Below are 17,636 nucleotides of genomic sequence, written 5' to 3' on the forward strand. Positions count from 1 at the left end.
GAGGGTTGATTGTGAGGGCCACATGAGATATACATTCTGGGATGTGACCGAAATTCAGAAATGTTCAGGGGGAGAATAAATTAACTTTATTCTTAGAAATATGACTTCTTTTCAGAATCATTACTTTTTTTTCAGAAATAGGAGTTATGACTTTTCTCTGAATTGACATTGTTTCAGAATTATGAATTGAATCTCAGAATTATAAATTGAATCTCAGAATTATGAATTGAATCTCAGAATTATGAATTTAATCTCAGAATTATGAATTGAATCCCTAAATTCTGACATTTTGCTCAGAATTATGACCCGGTTTTAATACAGTGTTCCTCTTTCTGGTGCGTGAGCGTGGGTTGTGTTTCTTTGACACATACTTATGACCAGAAGTCTTCCTGTTGAAACCACCATGAATGTGCAGATAGAACGAGCGTCATGGTGTTCACACACAGCAGTCAGCAGCTCTCCAGGATGTACCAACCCTTTATTGACATAATTTGTACGGCCTTGTGTTGAGAAACCCTTATGTGGACACATTCATTTGTTATATGTTATCTGTCAATACATCTGTCTATCTTCCTTCTTAATACATGTACTTGTAAAATATAGTTTTCAACTGTATGTTTAACTTAGAAAACCCACTATAAATTACAATTAGAAAATACTTGGTTTTTCAGTTTGAAATCTGGCTTTGTTTGACACAAAACAAACACCACTGTCAACCAGAGACATGTCACAGAGCCACATATAAAGAGCTGTAATTCACTTTTCAGGAACCGAATGATTTATTCCTGCAGACTGTACTCCCAGCAGAGAGTTTATACAGGACAGATCCACAATAAACTTTACTTTGAAGTGACGCTTAGAGCCTCCATATCTCTCTCATATTTACTCACTCCACCAATAACACACCACAGCTGCTCAGGTTACCATGGGCTGCAAGTAGAAGTACTCGGGTCCTGTACGTGAGTAAAAGTACAAGTACTCAGGTCCTGTACTCGAGTAAAAGTAGAAATAGTAAGTTTAGATAGATAGATAGATAGATAGATAGATAGATAGATAGATAGATAGATAGATAGATAGATAGATAGATAGATAGATAGATAGATAGATAGATAGATAGATAGATAGATAGATAGATAGATAGATAGATAGATAGATAGATAGATGGATGGATGGATGGATGGATGGATGGATGGATGGATGGATAGATAGATAGATAGAGAGATAGATAGATAGATAGATAGATAGATAGAGAGATAGATAGATAGATAGATAGATAGATAGATAGATAGATAGATAGATAGATAGATAGATAGATAGATAGATAGATAGATAGATAGATAGATAGATAGATAGAGAGATAATTTATTGACCCCAATTTGAGAAATGTTTACATTGCAGCAGCTCAATAAAAATAAAATAGCAATACAAATAAATGTCTAAAATAAAAATACAAAATCAACACAAAATGAAAGACAAAGTAAACACAGATCTGAGCAGTACTATGAAGTGGGATGTTGTATATGCATTAGGTGTTGGAGGAATGGAATATGAAACAGGATCTAAATTTGAAATGAACAGCATTCAAGTCCAGTAGTGAAATAGTAGTGCAATATCAGGGTTAGACATATGAAATGATACAAAATAACTAAAGTAAATATTGAGTTATTAAACTCAATTGTCCATGTTGTGCGCAACCGGTGTGACTCTGTGATTGGCTGAACGGCCTGTAACTCAAACAAGCCGCCGGAGCCGGAAAAGGCGGGACCAAACAGGAGGATATGGTTCTCCCATCATGGCGGGATGCATGAAAATGAGAAACGGTTTATCGTCTTTATTCATGATTTCTATAGGTTTGCTGCTCATTTATTCACCCAAAACCTCCGGACAACGGGAGGCAGGTAAGAGGCAGTGTTCGGCATTATTAACAGAGACTTTATTACCAAAATAACGTGTTTTAAAGAGTAAAGTATCTGTGCTGATGCTAACGCATGTTAGCTTGTTTTGAATTAAATGACTGTTAAATAAACAGCGGGTTCTCTCAGACCGGGTTCACTGCTCACTGTTTTCTGCTTATCTATAAATGTAAGGTGGGCATTTAATTTAGTTTATCGTCTTTATTTGTTAAGCTGTTGTAGATTTGTTGAGAGGAAATCTGTAAACTTTGCTAACCGGCGCCCCGCCCTCTTATGATGCTAATTATACAACCTGCGCGAGGTCTTTCATCCTTATTGGTTTTGTTGACCTTTTGGCTTTTATTTATTCAAGAACATATATTAACATTATGTATCTTGTATACATACAAGTTCACATCAGGGGTATACATAATAAGTAATAAACATTTACATACATTAATAAAAACTATGGGATATTTCATTTAACTTCATTATTTATTTAGCGGTTGTAGTTTTGCTCAGAGGAAATCTGTACACTTTGCAGTAAATAAATTAATACAAATACAGTTTCATGGTTCAGGTAAGTATTTGTCAAATACAAAATGAGTTTAGCCTTTTTATTATTATGTCTGCTGTTTGTTTTAATGTTATAATAATCTTTTTTCTTTAGTTGTTTTTTACAATTGCTTTATTTGTTGGTTGTTTTTCTGATTCTCATTTAGAACAATTTAAAGATATAAAAGGAAACTATTGTCATTTTTTACCATTACTTCTACTCTGTAATCGACACGTTTGCACTCTTTAGTTTAATATATTTCATTAAGTTGGTATTTTATTTTTGTTGGGTTTATTACATTTTATCATAAACGAATTAAGTGGCTTTTTATTTACAATCATGTTGTATTGCATGTACATTGACAATCTATCTGCACTTTTTTTTTAAATGCTATGTGATTTATATGTGATGCATGTCTCTGTTTATCAGTCACAGGGAACAACAAGCTCCCCGTTACTGACCTCCGGGACGGAGAGGAGGCCGTCATGTCCGGGTCCAACAGGTTCTGTTACAAAAACTCTGTGGTGCCGACCTGGAGGCAAACATGGACCAGAATCCAGGTAAGTTAAATACAAAGTTTCACCCTCAAATTAAAAGGGAGTTGCCCTGATAGAGGACAGATGTGTCGGCTTGAAAACTTCCATAAATTATGTATGAATATTATTTTCCCAATTTCAGACTTAATTTTATCACCCAAAATCAGTCTGGATCCTAACTAACAAACATTTATTTTCATAATGTTTAACTCTTGAAATACCAGTTTGATGACATAAAAGCGATTTTCATGAAGACATTAAAAAAACTATTTATTTATTTGTATTTAATTAAATTTCATTTAGCTGACACTTTTATCCAAAGCACCACACACTGTGTGTAAACCATACTCATTCAAACTCAGAACAACAAGGAAAGTGCAGTCGCACTTAACGCCAAGCTGATGTTAGACGTACAAAACAATTAAAAATCACACCCTGCCAAAAATGATGCTTTATGCAATAAAAAAGAGACACCACAAATATATTCCAATAAAATAATAAGAAAATGCATCTTATTTAAATAATGTAAAACTATTAAAACCACACATTTAAAATAACACAACATGAACTACACATTAAAGGCAGTTCTGAAGAGCTTAGTTTTGATTAATGAAACATTGTGAAACTTAATACATGAATGATATATTGTTCTTGAAGCTTGTATCTAAGCATTGTCGTACTCAGTCGGTTCTTTTGGGGCTGGGTTCTACATATTTTCAATATATCTGCATTTCATTTCTTTATCAATGTTTCAACAGGTCCTATCTTACAGCCTCTTCTAACAGTTCCTCGTGCTGCAGCTCTGTCGAGCAGATCTATAATGCCTGCGTGTTTCCGGCAGGTGAAGGTGTGGAGTTCAAACGTGTTCAAGGTGCAGATGGCGGAGGGTGAGGAGGAGCTGCAGGAGCTCGAGCGCTTCAGCGTCTGGAGCTGGATGCAGAGTCTGTTACGAGAGCGGCAGAACGAGACCACCATCAACATCGGTCTGTTCAGCAAGAAGACGTGCTTCAAAATCGACCCGGCGGACAAAACCAAGTTCACCGTCAAAGCTATTAGAAGTGAGAGGAAACACAAATCAACAGTCAGTCTGCTGCTTATAGAAGCAATATCAGGGGTTCCTCTATAAATACAGCATGATGCGCTAACATCACTTCCGGTCTAAATTAAGCCCCGCCCACTTTCAGGTGAAGATCCTGGTTCAGAGCGAAGTGAAAAATAATCGTTTCTTCACGTCTTAAAGCTGAGTCATATATTGCACCTCCAACAACAAATAAATCCAGAGCTCTGGTTCCTTTACTTCCTCTCCAGAAAAAAGGAGAGTAAAAGAAAGAATCAGAAATCTCAGTCTCAGTGTCAGCCTGCTGCCTGCCACTCGTCCCCCGCAGACCCACCGGACATCCATCCCCTATTTATTCTCCGTAAGCTGTCTCTGCCGGCTGACCAGACACCTGACCCCATCTCCACATCTCTGGACTCAGTAAACCCTTTCTGACCAGCAGAGAGATTGTTTCCTGGCAGCACTTCAACATGTTACAGGGAGAATCTGCACGGGGAGAGGGCTTTATAAACAATCTCTGATTGATTCTTCTTTTCTTTCTTTGCAGAGTTTGACATTTATCTGTTTGTGGTTTTCTTCGCTGGAGCGTTGTTGTTCCTCTTTGCAGATTCACTCAGCAGGTAACTTTCATTAGGATTTAACCAGATTATGATGCATTTGAATAAAAAAGGATTCTATATTTAATAACTTATCCTTCTCCCTTTTTAATAAAGGAGTCAAGTGTTCTTCTACTCAGCTGGAATGAGCACCGGGATGATCGCCTCACTCATCATCGTCTTTTTTGTTCTGGCTCGTTTTCTGCCGAGGGTAAGGAATCATTTTACTGCTATGGGTTTCTCGTGAGGGTGGCTGGCATCTCCCTTTGGCCTCACACCTCAATTTTGTACTCCCTTCTCTGCAGAAAAGCCCGTTTTATGTCCTGATTGTCGGCGGCTGGTCGTTTTCTCTGTACGCCATCCAGCTGGTGGGCAGGAACCTTCAAACCATTCTGAGGGAACACTGGAACGTGGCGCTAGGTAAAGAAGACCCTTCATAACACACATATTCTATAGAAAATAAAACCCTTTTCATTTGTTTATTGTCTCACATCACAAGACAGCCGTCATCAGAGCATAATCATTTACAGATTGAATCCAGTCGTGCTAACACAGCTGGGGAATGGATGCAGTTATTTAGAAACTAATCCCTTCAAATGGCTGTCGATACAGGGACCAATCACAAGCATCTCGTTAAATCATGGTGACCAAAACAGGTTTTAATATGTTATCATGTATTTATAATATCCTTTATATATGTATTGGTTAAAGAACTTGATAAAACAATGTCATTTATTTACTACTAACACCAAACACTAGATGGCAACACAGGGTTATTTGAATAAACCTCACTGACTCATAGTCACAGATTATCCTAGTTAGTAAATACTCCAGTGCATTAAAAACTGCTGCTCCATGTTTGCCTTAAAATTGTAATTAAAACACCTAAAAAAATCTCTGGAAGTAAAAATGAGTTCCCTCAGGTTACGTGTCGGTGGTGGGCTTCATCACCTTCGCCGTGTGTTACCGGTACGGCCCCCTGGTGGACGAGAAGAGCATCAATATCCTGTCGTGGACGCTGCAGCTGTTCGGCCTGCTCCTGGTCTACCTCGGGATCCAGATCCAGCATGTGGCCTTCGCCGTCATCGGGGCGGCGGTGATCTCCAAACACCTGGAGCACCCGCTCAGACTCACCGCGTCCGCCTGCAGGTGAGGGTCGCCGACAGCAGGGGGCGCCAGAGGGCGTCTCGCTGAATACCTGCTTCTTAAAGGACTGGTTTTGGGTTGTGGTGAAGAGCACTCTTTGAAACTGTATTTCCAGGATTTTACTTTAAAACCTCGATATTTCTGGAGTTTTTACATTCAAATACCTGTTCTACTTGTTACTCGTGACTAACCAAAGTATAAAATCTAAAAAGTTAAGTAATCAACCAACCATAACTCAGTGCATACATACTACAGTCTAGTCTCTTGAAATCCGAAATGTCCCCCCGTCTCATAAATCCTCAATTTATAGTTAACTAGCGAAGACATACATTAATATTGTTTAAGCTTTAAAAGTCATATTTAACTCCTGATGAAGCACCATTTAAATAACGTGATGGATGCACTCTGTTCTGCAGGCGCCTCAGAAAGGTTGTGCGCTGGAAGCCGGAGCCTCGGCGCCTGCTGACGGAGGAGGAGTACCAGAGGGAGGCGGAGGAGGAGACCCGCCGAGCTCTGGAGGACCTGAGGAAGCGCTGCAGCAGCCCGGAGTTCAGCCCCTGGAAGACCGTGTCCCGGCTGCAGTCCCCCAAAAGGTGCCCGTCCTCACGCTCTTAGTGCAGAATATTAAAGTACAGGAACATGAATCAGCGACCATTTGCTTCTTATACCAAGTCCTAACACACAGAGCCCCCCCCCCCTGTACATCGTTCAGTGGGCTTTTGTTAAAAATAACCGCTAAGATAGAGTTTAAGAGGTGTTGTGAAATATCTACATTAACAGCAACTGACATCCCTCATGTACTCAGTGACTCAAAGTGGACTAATTGTGACGTGTTGCCTAGATGAGAGGGTGCTCTCTGGAGACGGTACAGGTGTATTTATTTTACAACACACAGGGCGTCTCCGTTTATGTGACTTCTGACTCCATCAGGCTGCAGCAGTGAGGATTTAGGTGTGTATTGAGACTCTTCAAATATATAGTATATATTTATTTTAATTAGTATTTTTATTAAAGCTATATTTATATTGATGTACCTGATTAATAAAAAGGTTGACTTTGGTTTTCCCTTTTTGTTTTTCAAGGTAATTAATTCACAGTTGCTTTCAAGCTGTCTGCACGTTTTTGATTTGAGGTATATGAATATTAAACTATCCACATGACCTCGTACTGGTTTCAAATATGAGTGCATATGAGTGGTATGTAGCTGCACCATGTTTCCTTTACACGGTTTAACGCTGATATCGTTGCTGCTGATGTGGTTTTCCTCCCCAGGTTTGCAGACTTCATCGAGGGCTCTCCTCACCTGGTCTCCAACGAGGTGTCGATGCACGCTCAGGAGTACGGCTTCGGAGGATCCTTCTTCGAGGAAGAGTTCTTCGACACGGACGACGAGGAAGACGATGAGAAACCTCTGAAGTTACCGGAGTGAGACGACGCTTTGTGAAGAGACGATTTAAGTATTGCCTTTCAGGAGTGAAGAACCACCAGAGAGCCGCTCTGCGTGAGCTCAGGTCCGCAGCGAGGAGGAGAAATGGATCGAGGTTTCCAGAGAAATCAAGGACGGTGGTGAGAGCTAGAGACTAAGTGATGTAGCTTTAAAAAGTAAAGCAAACTCTTTGTTTTTAGGGAGTTTTGTCGGTGATCGGGAGCCGTTTTATTTTAGGTCAAAGCAAATTTTTTTACTGTGTGACGGTGGCTCTAACAGGAGAGTGAATGGAAACTCTTAAGGGAATAAAAAGAGAGATTTCTTTTCATCACAGAAAAATGTTTTCAATGGGGAAAAATTCTGCTCTGTTTTTCTGAAAAATCCCCAAAAGAAGGTTGCCTGATTTTTGTGGAAGTCCCGCCTCGTTAGTTCAACCAGGTTTCCAGCTGTTGTCCCTTGAGTCACTCAGTCAGAGCCTGAGAAACTAAGACAATAACTTGTATTAAGACTCAATTATCTTCCCAAAAAATGGATCAAATGTAGTGCATGAGAAGGACCCCTCTCTCAGACTGAATATGTGCGCACCTTCATTCATTACAAGAACACCTGCGGTTAATAATGCGCCATAAAAGTCCTCTGTTTTGCATTTCTCCTCTGACTGCTTATTAGTTTTATTGAACATTTGACCAGAAAACCAACAGATAGTTACGTTTACAACTATATCGCAGTCTTTTATTTAGTATTTATTACGCATTATTAGCACAACAGGACTTTGTGCCGCTCGGTCGAAGTCTCCCATTAATTCAGAAAGCAGCAGAGTTTCTTCCGATGCTTTCCTTTGAGATCCTGATCTGGGTTTCTTATAAATGCATGAGGCTGTTTGAGTTCAGAGTGTCTGACTGCACAAACAGAAGTTTGGTCACGTTTGTTTCAAACACAGGAAGTGTAAAGTATTTTGAATAAAAACATATGTGCTTGAGCTCTGACGTGTTTCCATTATCATTATGAGGTGATTAAAGACACTGAAGCTCCACATCAGACACAGATGGAGGGAGGTTCCTCCTACAGACAGCAGGGGGCTGCAGATGCTACAGGGGAGACATCTGAGTCTGCGTTATGAACGACATCTTTGTTCTGTCTTCACTTATCTAGACTTCCAGCTGAACCATATTTCCCTTTCCAATCTCACTCATTGTCTTGAGAGTCCCAAGAAGTTTCCTGTAGCAAAGTAGAAATGTTCTGACCTTCCCCCACCCAAGAATCAAAAGCAAACCAAGTCTTGTGATGAGCATTATGTGGAGTAAGTGTTATCTGCGTTGCATCAGAGGGAAAGTGGAAGCTGCAGTGGATGAATAGATCAGGGTTATCTAACAGGAGAATAAAGCTCTGTGTTTATCCCACACTCACTCTTATCTGATGACCTTCAGCCTCCTCAGTAACCCTCCATCATCACGAACATTTATGGCATTTTTATTTTACATTTTCTGAACTCCAGGATCTTTCCTTTCATTTTAATGTTATCATTGTATTTTGGGGTATTTTGCACCAGATTGAGACAACAAAAATTCAAAACTCCAAATAATTATTCCTGATTATTATTGACAAATTTCACTGTGAAAAATAAACAAGACATTAATGAAACGCATCAAAGTCAATATGAGTGCCAATCTTTACACTTTTTACAACGATTTTATTTATGAAAACAGGATTTAGTTGTTTATTCATAATCATGTTGTCCTCTTAGGTAGAGCCTTTTAAATATTTGTAAGAAATAACAAACGGTTAAAAATGGTTTTAGAAAATTAATACAAATTAAAAATCAGTATCAGTAAAATCAATATTGGTAATAATAATTGACACGTGAAAAATAAAATATGTTTTCATAAAAATGGAAAAATAATTTCCTCTTGGATTTAAGTTTTTTTTAAATATTTTTTATACAAGAAATAATAAATGATTAAATGAAATGTATTTGATCTGTTTTAGAAAATAAATACAACTACAAAAATGCATTAAAATCCATGTTGCTAAGCATTCATTGGAATAGCATTCAGTAAACAGAAAATAATATCGGTTTTGTGGCTTTTTAAGAGTTCAAAAATGTAACTCATTATTTTATGGCACTTTTTGAACGCACATATTTCTTAGTGACGGTCAAAGGTTGCTGTGCATGTCCTCTCAGAGCTCAGGAACACCCCAATAAACACTGCCGATGATAAACAGGATTACACAACCTGCATGAAACAGCTGATACTGGAGGGATTTGCATGTGTATCCCAGGATCCGCTCTGCACCCACTTCCTTAAAACACACACTGAGCGGCGGCAGGGAAACCTCACCGTGATGCAAACACCCTGACCTCACCAAGCAGGAAGCAGAGTGGGGGAGTCCCTCCGATAGCAGGCATAGCACTCACACGCCCCCTCATGTAAAGTGTCCGGACTTCCCCGCAGCCCAACAGCTGTCAATCAATGGATTCATAGGAACCTATTCAGGGAAATCTCTCTGCAGTTGACCTTGTGGAGCAACGTGTGCGTGAGTAGCTCTGACTAAAAGTATAGAAAGAGAAATACCATGCAACAATAACCGATGACTCTTTAGTTGTTTCTCATGCAAAGAAATGTCTTTTTAAAGCCTCTCAAATCCGCAGAGCTGCTCCCTCTTTCAGTTCTATATCATATTATGAACTGAATTATGAAAAGAGAATCTATTTGGGTTTTGCACAAACGAAAAGGACATTTAAAGACTGGGATGGAAATCTGATTTGCTTAATTGTACATTTTGAAACCATTCAAAAAAGTACATTTACGTCGGGTTTACACCGGATCACATTCAAATTGAGATTTCGGTGCAACAAAATGAGAGGTTCTTCTTTCTCTCTACTTTTAGAGTTTTGTGCAACATCATTTTAAGTAAAAGCACAATTTAAAGGGTTTAAAAAGGTGCTGAATCGTAAATGTATATGAGAAAAGAGGAAGGGAGCTCCACTATCGGCCTCTCTTGTATTTCCTACATTGATGATTTGTGCAGGATGTTCTCGTCAGCGTGCATGGTGATCATTTAACGTGAATAAAACGAGTCATTGGGCTGGGTTCTGCAGGACAAGGTAGAGCTTTATACAGACCTTACGATGAGTTATTGATAATAAAAGTCACTGAGGTTTTTCCACTCGTCATTTTATAAGCAAGAGAAACAAACATCTTTAACAGAACAGTAAATTACATGGGAGCAGGACTGCAGTGGTGTGTAAATGCATGCTGCGTGTGAATCCTTCATAATAAACCAAGACGAAAGCGCTAAAATCAAGACAGATCTGAAGGAGAAGCGCGCCGCTGCGAGTTCCTCCTTCACGTTATGGCCGTCTCACTTTACAGACGAGCAGCCAGTGCCGTTTGTGACAGGAAATCAACATCAAATCCAAACTCAAATCTGCTCTCTCTTGAAGCCGGCGACTGGACAAGTATACGTCAGGAACGTCAGTAAAGAAAAGACTTACTTTCATAGAACAGCGGCAGTGCATTCACTCTGTTTTCACACTCAGTCCGTACAGGAAACCCTCCTCCCCCCCTCCAGACGTTACAAGAGTTCAGCAGAAACAGAAACAGTCCCGGGTCGGTTTTAAACTCCCATCAGTATTTGTTGATCCCAAATATCCGAACGCCGTGGAACTGCGGCAGCTTGGGGAGCAGGACGCTGAGCAGGGAGCTCGTGTTGATCAGGAAATGCGTGGCGTCGTATTTCGTATAGAAGCTGGCGAGGATATACCTGCAGGGGGGGGGACAATCATTTCAATTCCAACCGTGATAATTAAAAATATGTAGAAGTAAGAAAATACAAGAAAACATGTATAGATACAATTAAATATTTAAAACTACTAAATAAAGATATATTTTTTAAAGTTATAAAGATTCAAAGAAATTTGACTTTTTTCAGATTTTTTTTTTCAAAATTGACTTTAATAAAAAAAATAGAATTTTCCTCAGAATTCAGACTGGGCTCTGGTTTCAGACAGAGGGTGAAAAGAGGTGCTGCAGCTCAGGCAGTCTGAGAAAAATAAAGAGCTTTCTGAACATGAAAGCATGGAGACATGTCCCAGTAGAGCCCTCCCCCCCCTCCTCAGGTGTTTCTGCAGCATACTCACAGGACGATGGGTGAGATGGTGAGGAATTTGCGTGAAGAAGTGAACTGAACCCCGTAGTCCATCTGCTCCCAGTGAGTCAGGAGCCGAGCCTTCCCCTGATCCGGGGTCTCAAAGGGAGTCCCCTTCACCGTGTGCATGAACAGGTACATCACCTGCACCGGGATATCACACACACACACACACACACACACACACACACACACACACACACACACACACACACACACACACAGATATATTAAACTTCAAAACAAAGGCAATAAATAAAGCTAAATAAATTCTCAATATTACTGAAATGAATCCCTTAAAAGTGTAATTGATGTAAAGGGTCTTTATGTTTCCAATGTGTAACAAATGAGGTATGAGGGTAGTTCTGTGTGTTCAGCTTCATGATGAATTATGGGATGTTATTTCTGTGCACAGCTGACCAGGTTGTGGATGACGTTGGTGAGCGTCCACACCAGCGGCACGGTGAAGAAGGGGATGCTGAGCAGCACGATGTGCAGGACCACGGTCAGCAGCAGGTAGGTGAGCCAGATCCCCCGGCTGTTCATCACCCGAGTGTTGGGGTTCACCTCGCTGTGAGCCACGCCCACGTTCATCTGCAGCACACGTGTGGGGGGTGAGGGCGAGAGAGTCACATATTGGGGGATTTAAATGAACATTTCTTATTTAATTTCAACATAGCAACAAATACAGATATGGTAGAGCAACAGTGCGACTTCATGTTTGTGACTTTGCTTTTTTCAGTGATCACGTCATTTTGATGCATGAATTTAAAATACAAATGTAATATATGGGTGTAATTTAGCTTTCCAGTGTTTGGGATTGTCTAAATAAAACTATTACATTTCCCTTTTTCACTGTTAAGAAGTAGTTTTAATGCAAGTTTAATGTTCAATTAATCAGATAAAGCATAATTTATTCTCATTCATTGATTTCCCTATACTTTTATAAAAGTCTGCTCGATCCAAGGCAGGCCCCGGTCCAAAAAACAGTCAAGATTTTAAATGATTTACAAAATAAAACTATTTTTAATTAAAATGGTCCTTTTTAGACATTTTATAGCCTTTTAGCCATAAAATGTCTAAAAAGGACCATTTTAATTACAGTTAAGATACTCAAACTGCAGCTCATGACTAGTTTTATACTTGTTTTTACACTATGTTTGTGATTAGGAGTCATTTTATTACATTTATTTACTTCCTTCTCTAGGTTTGGGAACTTGTGAGTGTTTGTTAGTATGATTAATCAATAAAACGTATCACCGCCCGACTGAGTTGTCCCTGGTTGCAAAACCAAGCGCTCTCTGAACATCCCTGAGCTACATGTAGCCGAAACACTCAAACAGGCAATAAAAACTAAAATATAGAATCAACAAAGTTTAATTATTCAATAAAACACGAGAACGAAACAATACGAGTCCAAATAAAGTCCAAAAATATTTAACTTTCTGCTTTATAATAAGCTTTTAGAGACCAAAACGTTAGCATGCTAAGCTAACAGTTTCTCTGCTACCTCCAGGTTTACATGCTTTTAGCTCAAAGTTTCCCCGGATTTAAGTCACTCCTGCGGGGCAAAATATTCCGTTAAATCGTGACGAATCAGCCCCTCCAGAGTGGCTTTTATTGGTTAAAAACTTTACATTTCACCGGAGCCAACTTTACCTTCCTGTGTTGTCGTAGCTCACCAGGAAACTCCCTGTTTCTCTTTAACCCCGCCCCCCTGGTTCCTCCGCAGCAGCAGCATCAGCGAGGATCCGTCAGACCTCTAGCCGGACAACCCTCACCATCCGCGGCAGGGGAGCATGGGAGGGGTCGGTCTCACTGACACCCAAGAAAGTCCCTAGCATACCCTAGAAAATATGAAAAATACGTTTGATATCAATCCGTGTATCATTCGTTCATTTGTTTTTCCGATTTCAAAACCAAAACCAGAAATCGGATTACGGTTCGTTTTCTCGTTTTTCCGATTTCAAAACCAAAACCAGAAATCGGAACCAGAAATCGGATTACGGTTCGTTTTCTCGTTTTTTCGATTATGCACCCCCAAAAATGGAAAATGAAACAATCGGATAACAAATGAACGAATGATACACGGATTCTTGCGCAGGGCTGGCAGGGCTCGTTTGGTTGTCAGGGAAACCAAACAATCGCGAGCCACAGGGTAAAAGATCATCGGTGCCTACTGTATGAAGCAGCTTGTAACATGGGGGTTTTGAGCATTTGATCTAAATAAATACGTCATATGTTTAATCCTTACTTAGCAATCTCCATCGTAGCCTATTCGCGTAGGTCTGTCATTGTTATGTGCATTGTTGTTGTTGGCTGATATCAGGCTAGCTTACTATGAAAAACCCATGAAAGTCCATATAGGCATACAAGAGTAGACCTAGGAAATCACCTTATCACCACTGTTGGGCAAGTTACTCAAAAACTGTAAAGCAGCCTACTGATCAGGCCTACCCAATAGGCATAGGCCTACTGTCTTTTCAACCCTTACACTACCATAGGCCTATTACTATTTAAAATGTAGGCCTAAGGCATTACTTTTGCATTACTTAAGTAACTTTAACAGACTAAAAAAATTGCAGGTTCAGGAATAGCTTTCTGACCCACCACACTGAACACCATTAAAATCCAGGTTACAGTAAAACGTATTGTAACTTAAGTTACTAGCATTGTAACTAGTATATATTACAGTTCCCCCCTCTGCAATGCCTTACATTAGTTACAGGAAATAAATAAATAATGCATTACAGTAATTACATACTTTTGTAATGCTTTATTCCCAACACTGCTTATCACGTGGGTGATATCAACAAAATACAACAATACGATAAGATAGATAAATAAACTTTATTGTCCGTTAAGAAAGCTTTCTGCTGAGGAGTTCTTGTAGTTGGTGGTAGTAGATTGAATCTCCTGTCTGGTGGGAGTTGATGAAGGGGATGAGAGGGTCCTCTATCATAAATCTTAATTCTTATGGTAGTCAGCGTAGAGAAACTTAAGCAGGAGTGATGTCATAGACTGCAGAGAATAATGTTGAGGAATAAAGATGAAGTCTTGGAGAACTGTGGCCTATCCAATGGAACTTGAAGGACACTGTCCGGTGGGATAACAAAGTAAGACTCTTCGGAAACAGACGCAAGAGAAGCAGATCCCAAATCAGGAACATCACATTGCTGTGGAAGAAGACAGAAAAAAACCAGGTATGAGTATATGGGTGGTTGACGTGAACTCAAATCCAAAGTGAAAAAAATAATAATTCAAAAATATATGTCCAATGACATATAATTATATTCCCTTATATGTGAATAATTCAAAACTGAATGTGTCCATTTCTAATTCTTCATATATTTTGCATATTATTCACTTTTTGGTGTGGTAGTCCTAAAATGTGTCTACCGGTGCAACGACATAAAGAATGCCATTATTTAATTCAGAGAATGTTGGACAGGTAAGATAGATAAGCACAAGGCATATTAGTTTGTCCCAATTATATTTCCACATCAAACATACCCCCAACAAATTCAGAATTATGTTATTTATATACTATAAGATGTACACATAGAGACTTAACCCAAATGTCTGGGTTACATTCATTATAATTTGTATAAAACTCAAGGAATCTTCATTTCATCCTTAAAGCTGCATAGTGATGATATCATTGTTATACTATCCAACACTTTTTACATACATTTTTCATTAAAATACCTTTTCCCCTCACAATTCAATTTGTCGCACCACGGGACATTTTGTTGCACCGTTGGACAACAGAATACTAGTATGCCTATGTTGTGTACAGTCAAATTTATTATTTTAAATTCAGTCAAAACACAGGTAAAATATATATTTTTAATTGAATTCCAGTGTTTCCTCGCTTTGTTTGTGTTTTTTTGTTAGCACGTTTATCCATATTCCGTCTTTGCACGAGGCGTTGATTCTTTCGCCTAAATGTATTTACTCTTCTTCTTTCAGCCTCAAGTTCCTTCATTAATTTCTCATTTTGTTTTTGTAGTTTCCGTAGTTCTTTGGTCACTTTAGTTTTTCTTCTTTTTTTGGGTGGATTTTGGTTTCCGGGGGACTTCTCTGGTGTGCTACACAAAACGTGTACTGGTACTGGGACAGCATTGATCACTTCATGCAGAACCGGCCTTGCCACTGAGGCTCCATTGATAACTGGCCTTGCCACTGGGGGGTCATTGATCTCTTCAAATGGCTGGTCATGATCCTGAGGTGATTGTGGCGTAAGATCAAGGACAGCATTAGTGGCTTTTTCCCTTGCCCTACATCTCCGCTTTGACTCTCTCCATTTCTCTTGTAGCTTCTTCTGTGTTGCTGGCGACACAGACTTCACGCTTTGCTGAACGATTTTCCCGCATGCTTTCTTCTGCTGATATCTGTGGGAAAATTATGAAACCAACCATGAATATTGTGATATGATGGTGCATTAATAATGTCATGAAATGTTTTAATTCTTTGGCTAAAATAACTTTGGGGGTGCATAATCGAAAAAACGAGAAAACGAACCGTAATCCGATTTCTGGTTTTGGTTTTGAAATGGAAAAAACGAGAAAACGAACCGTAATCCGATTTCTGGTTTTGGTTTTGAAATCGGAAAAACGAGAAAACGAACCGTAATCCGATTTCTGGTTTTGGTTTTGAAATCGGAAAAACGAGAAAACGAATGATACACGGATTGATATCACACGAGTGTTAATTACTGTAAACTTTAGTAACTTAATAACAACCAATAATACACTTAATACAATTTAAAATCATGCATTTCAAATCCTAATGAAGTGAAGGTTTGTATGTAAGGAGCTCATTACATTATATATATTATACTTATATTAATTTTATTATTATTATTGATGCATTAACATGTCATAATGATGTTGAAGCTGCTGAAATCCATCTCATTTTATTATTTCTTTGGGTGGTTTAGTTTGTATTCAAAGGGCTAATTTTAGGTTTTTTAGATATTAATTAGCAAGAAACTTCAATAAATAGTAATTGGAGTAATAAGTCAAATGTTTTCCTCTGAGGTATACATACCTTAAGAGGGTACTTCAGGTCAGTACTTGTTTTCAAAGGCAAAAGGTCAAGGCAGAATGAGTGTCTTTGTGTCAGTGGTTGGTACAGAAGGGGTTTGACACCAGAGGTGGAAAGTACTAGTTTTTCTATTCATTACTCTTAATACCAAGTTATGTCAAAGTCTGAAACCACTTCCCTCTATGCCACGGTGATCCATTATCATCCAAAAACATTTAGGAGACCAACAGAAGGACGAAACCCTCTTTATCTTTGTCACACATGTGAATGCAGCTCTGCATTTAACCCATCCTAATAGCAGTGGGAAGCTATTGTACAGCGCCCGGGGAGTGGTGGTGGTGGTGGTGGTGGTGGTGGCCATTTCATTAAATAATATATATATTTTATTTTATATTATTTAATAAATAAACTTTGTGATTAAATGTTTGGATAAAAAAAGTAGAATTATTATTATAACTTTGTATTTAATATTTATTTTACAATATTTCTAATAATCATAATCATATATTCATAAGATTTAAAACACTAGTATTTTTGTAACAAAAACCTCTTCTGTATTTTAATATTTTTTGTACACATGACTTTTTCCTACAGTTTGAGTTTGAAATGATTTATATTTTTGCTGTTATTTCACATTTTAATTGATCTCATAAACATAGAGGATATAAACCAAATGCTGAATCCGAGATACTAAAGGAGCTTCATCTCCACAATCTGAAATATTTAAGGTCATCTGAAAAATCAATACATGAGTGAAAATGTCCTGAACACGATTCATTCTGCAGTACTTTGACTTTCTTTCACTGTATCTTGCTGATTATCCTCCCGTGATGAAGAAGAACCATGATTTACATTTAAGTTGCATCACGAACAGGGATGTGTTTGACGGAGGATGACTCACACATGTAGGAATGAAAACCACAACAAACAGACCGAGTGTTTCCTGTATTCTGATCAGTGTGCAGAGAAATCACAATAAGGAAGTGACGCCACAGGGTCACATTCGGGACGTCCCGAGGAAGTGTGTCTGCTGAGTCAGCGCAGTGGTATGCATGTGCATCGTTAATGAAAACACTGATGACGTTAATACCTCTTTTCATTCTCACAGCACATGTTCATTCCGTCCCTCATCAACATATGAAATAAAGGTTTCACTGTCTTTGTGGTGCAGCTTTCATCTGCCTCTCGCTCCAGATGATAGCTAAGCATTAAATAACCATACTGAAAAT

General features: G+C 38.8%; 2 protein-coding genes across 3 annotated transcripts; one reads left to right on the plus strand and one right to left on the minus strand.

Moving 5' to 3' along the window:
* Window positions 1-1,739: 1,739 nt before the first annotated feature.
* nemp1 (nuclear envelope integral membrane protein 1) lies at window positions 1,740-8,188 on the plus strand. 2 transcript variants are annotated; one of them, XM_063879640.1, is made up of 9 exons: window positions 1,740-1,898; window positions 2,878-3,008; window positions 3,826-4,042; window positions 4,589-4,661; window positions 4,755-4,848; window positions 4,943-5,057; window positions 5,561-5,786; window positions 6,200-6,376; window positions 7,056-8,188. In XM_063879640.1, the coding sequence occupies exons 1-9, from the start codon at window positions 1,793-1,795 to the stop codon at window positions 7,210-7,212; spliced, it is 1,296 nt and encodes a 431-aa protein (XP_063735710.1). In that variant the 5' UTR covers window positions 1,740-1,792; the 3' UTR covers window positions 7,213-8,188. The 2 variants fall into 2 exon arrangements, with proteins under 2 accessions (XP_063735710.1, XP_063735718.1); XM_063879648.1 differs by having other exon boundaries at window positions 1,758-1,898; window positions 3,743-4,042.
* Window positions 8,189-10,367: 2,179 nt separating this feature from the next.
* On the minus strand, window positions 10,368-13,157 carry ormdl2 (ORMDL sphingolipid biosynthesis regulator 2). The gene is made up of 4 exons (XM_063879658.1): window positions 13,018-13,157; window positions 11,779-11,952; window positions 11,351-11,502; window positions 10,368-10,974 (listed from the first exon to the last, which is right to left on the minus strand). The coding sequence occupies exons 2-4, from the start codon at window positions 11,950-11,952 to the stop codon at window positions 10,839-10,841; spliced, it is 462 nt and encodes a 153-aa protein (XP_063735728.1). The 5' UTR covers window positions 13,018-13,157; the 3' UTR covers window positions 10,368-10,838.
* Between the last annotated feature and the right edge of the window lie 4,479 nt (window positions 13,158-17,636).

This window comes from Eleginops maclovinus, chromosome 1, assembly GCF_036324505.1.
Source record: "Eleginops maclovinus isolate JMC-PN-2008 ecotype Puerto Natales chromosome 1, JC_Emac_rtc_rv5, whole genome shotgun sequence".
Lineage (NCBI taxonomy): Eukaryota > Metazoa > Chordata > Actinopteri > Perciformes > Eleginopidae > Eleginops > Eleginops maclovinus.

Bases quoted from the DNA above. Each gene is read 5' to 3' on its own strand.
- nemp1 (XM_063879640.1), top strand. From the start codon at position 1,793: ATGGCGGGATGCATGAAAATGAGAAACGGTTTATCGTCTTTATTCATG. The intron at 4,662-4,754 runs GTAACTTTCATT...TTTTTAATAAAG, and splicing joins TTTGCAGATTCACTCAGCAG to GAGTCAAGTGTTCTTCTACT. The intron at 4,849-4,942 runs GTAAGGAATCAT...CCTTCTCTGCAG, and splicing joins TGGCTCGTTTTCTGCCGAGG to AAAAGCCCGTTTTATGTCCT.
- ormdl2 (XM_063879658.1), bottom strand. From the start codon at position 11,952: ATGAACGTGGGCGTGGCTCACAGCGAGGTGAACCCCAACACTCGGGTG. The intron at 11,503-11,778 runs GTCAGCTGTGCA...ATCCCGGTGCAG, and splicing joins CCAACGTCATCCACAACCTG to GTGATGTACCTGTTCATGCA. The intron at 10,975-11,350 runs GTGAGTATGCTG...CCCCCCCTGCAG, and splicing joins ACCATCTCACCCATCGTCCT to GTATATCCTCGCCAGCTTCT.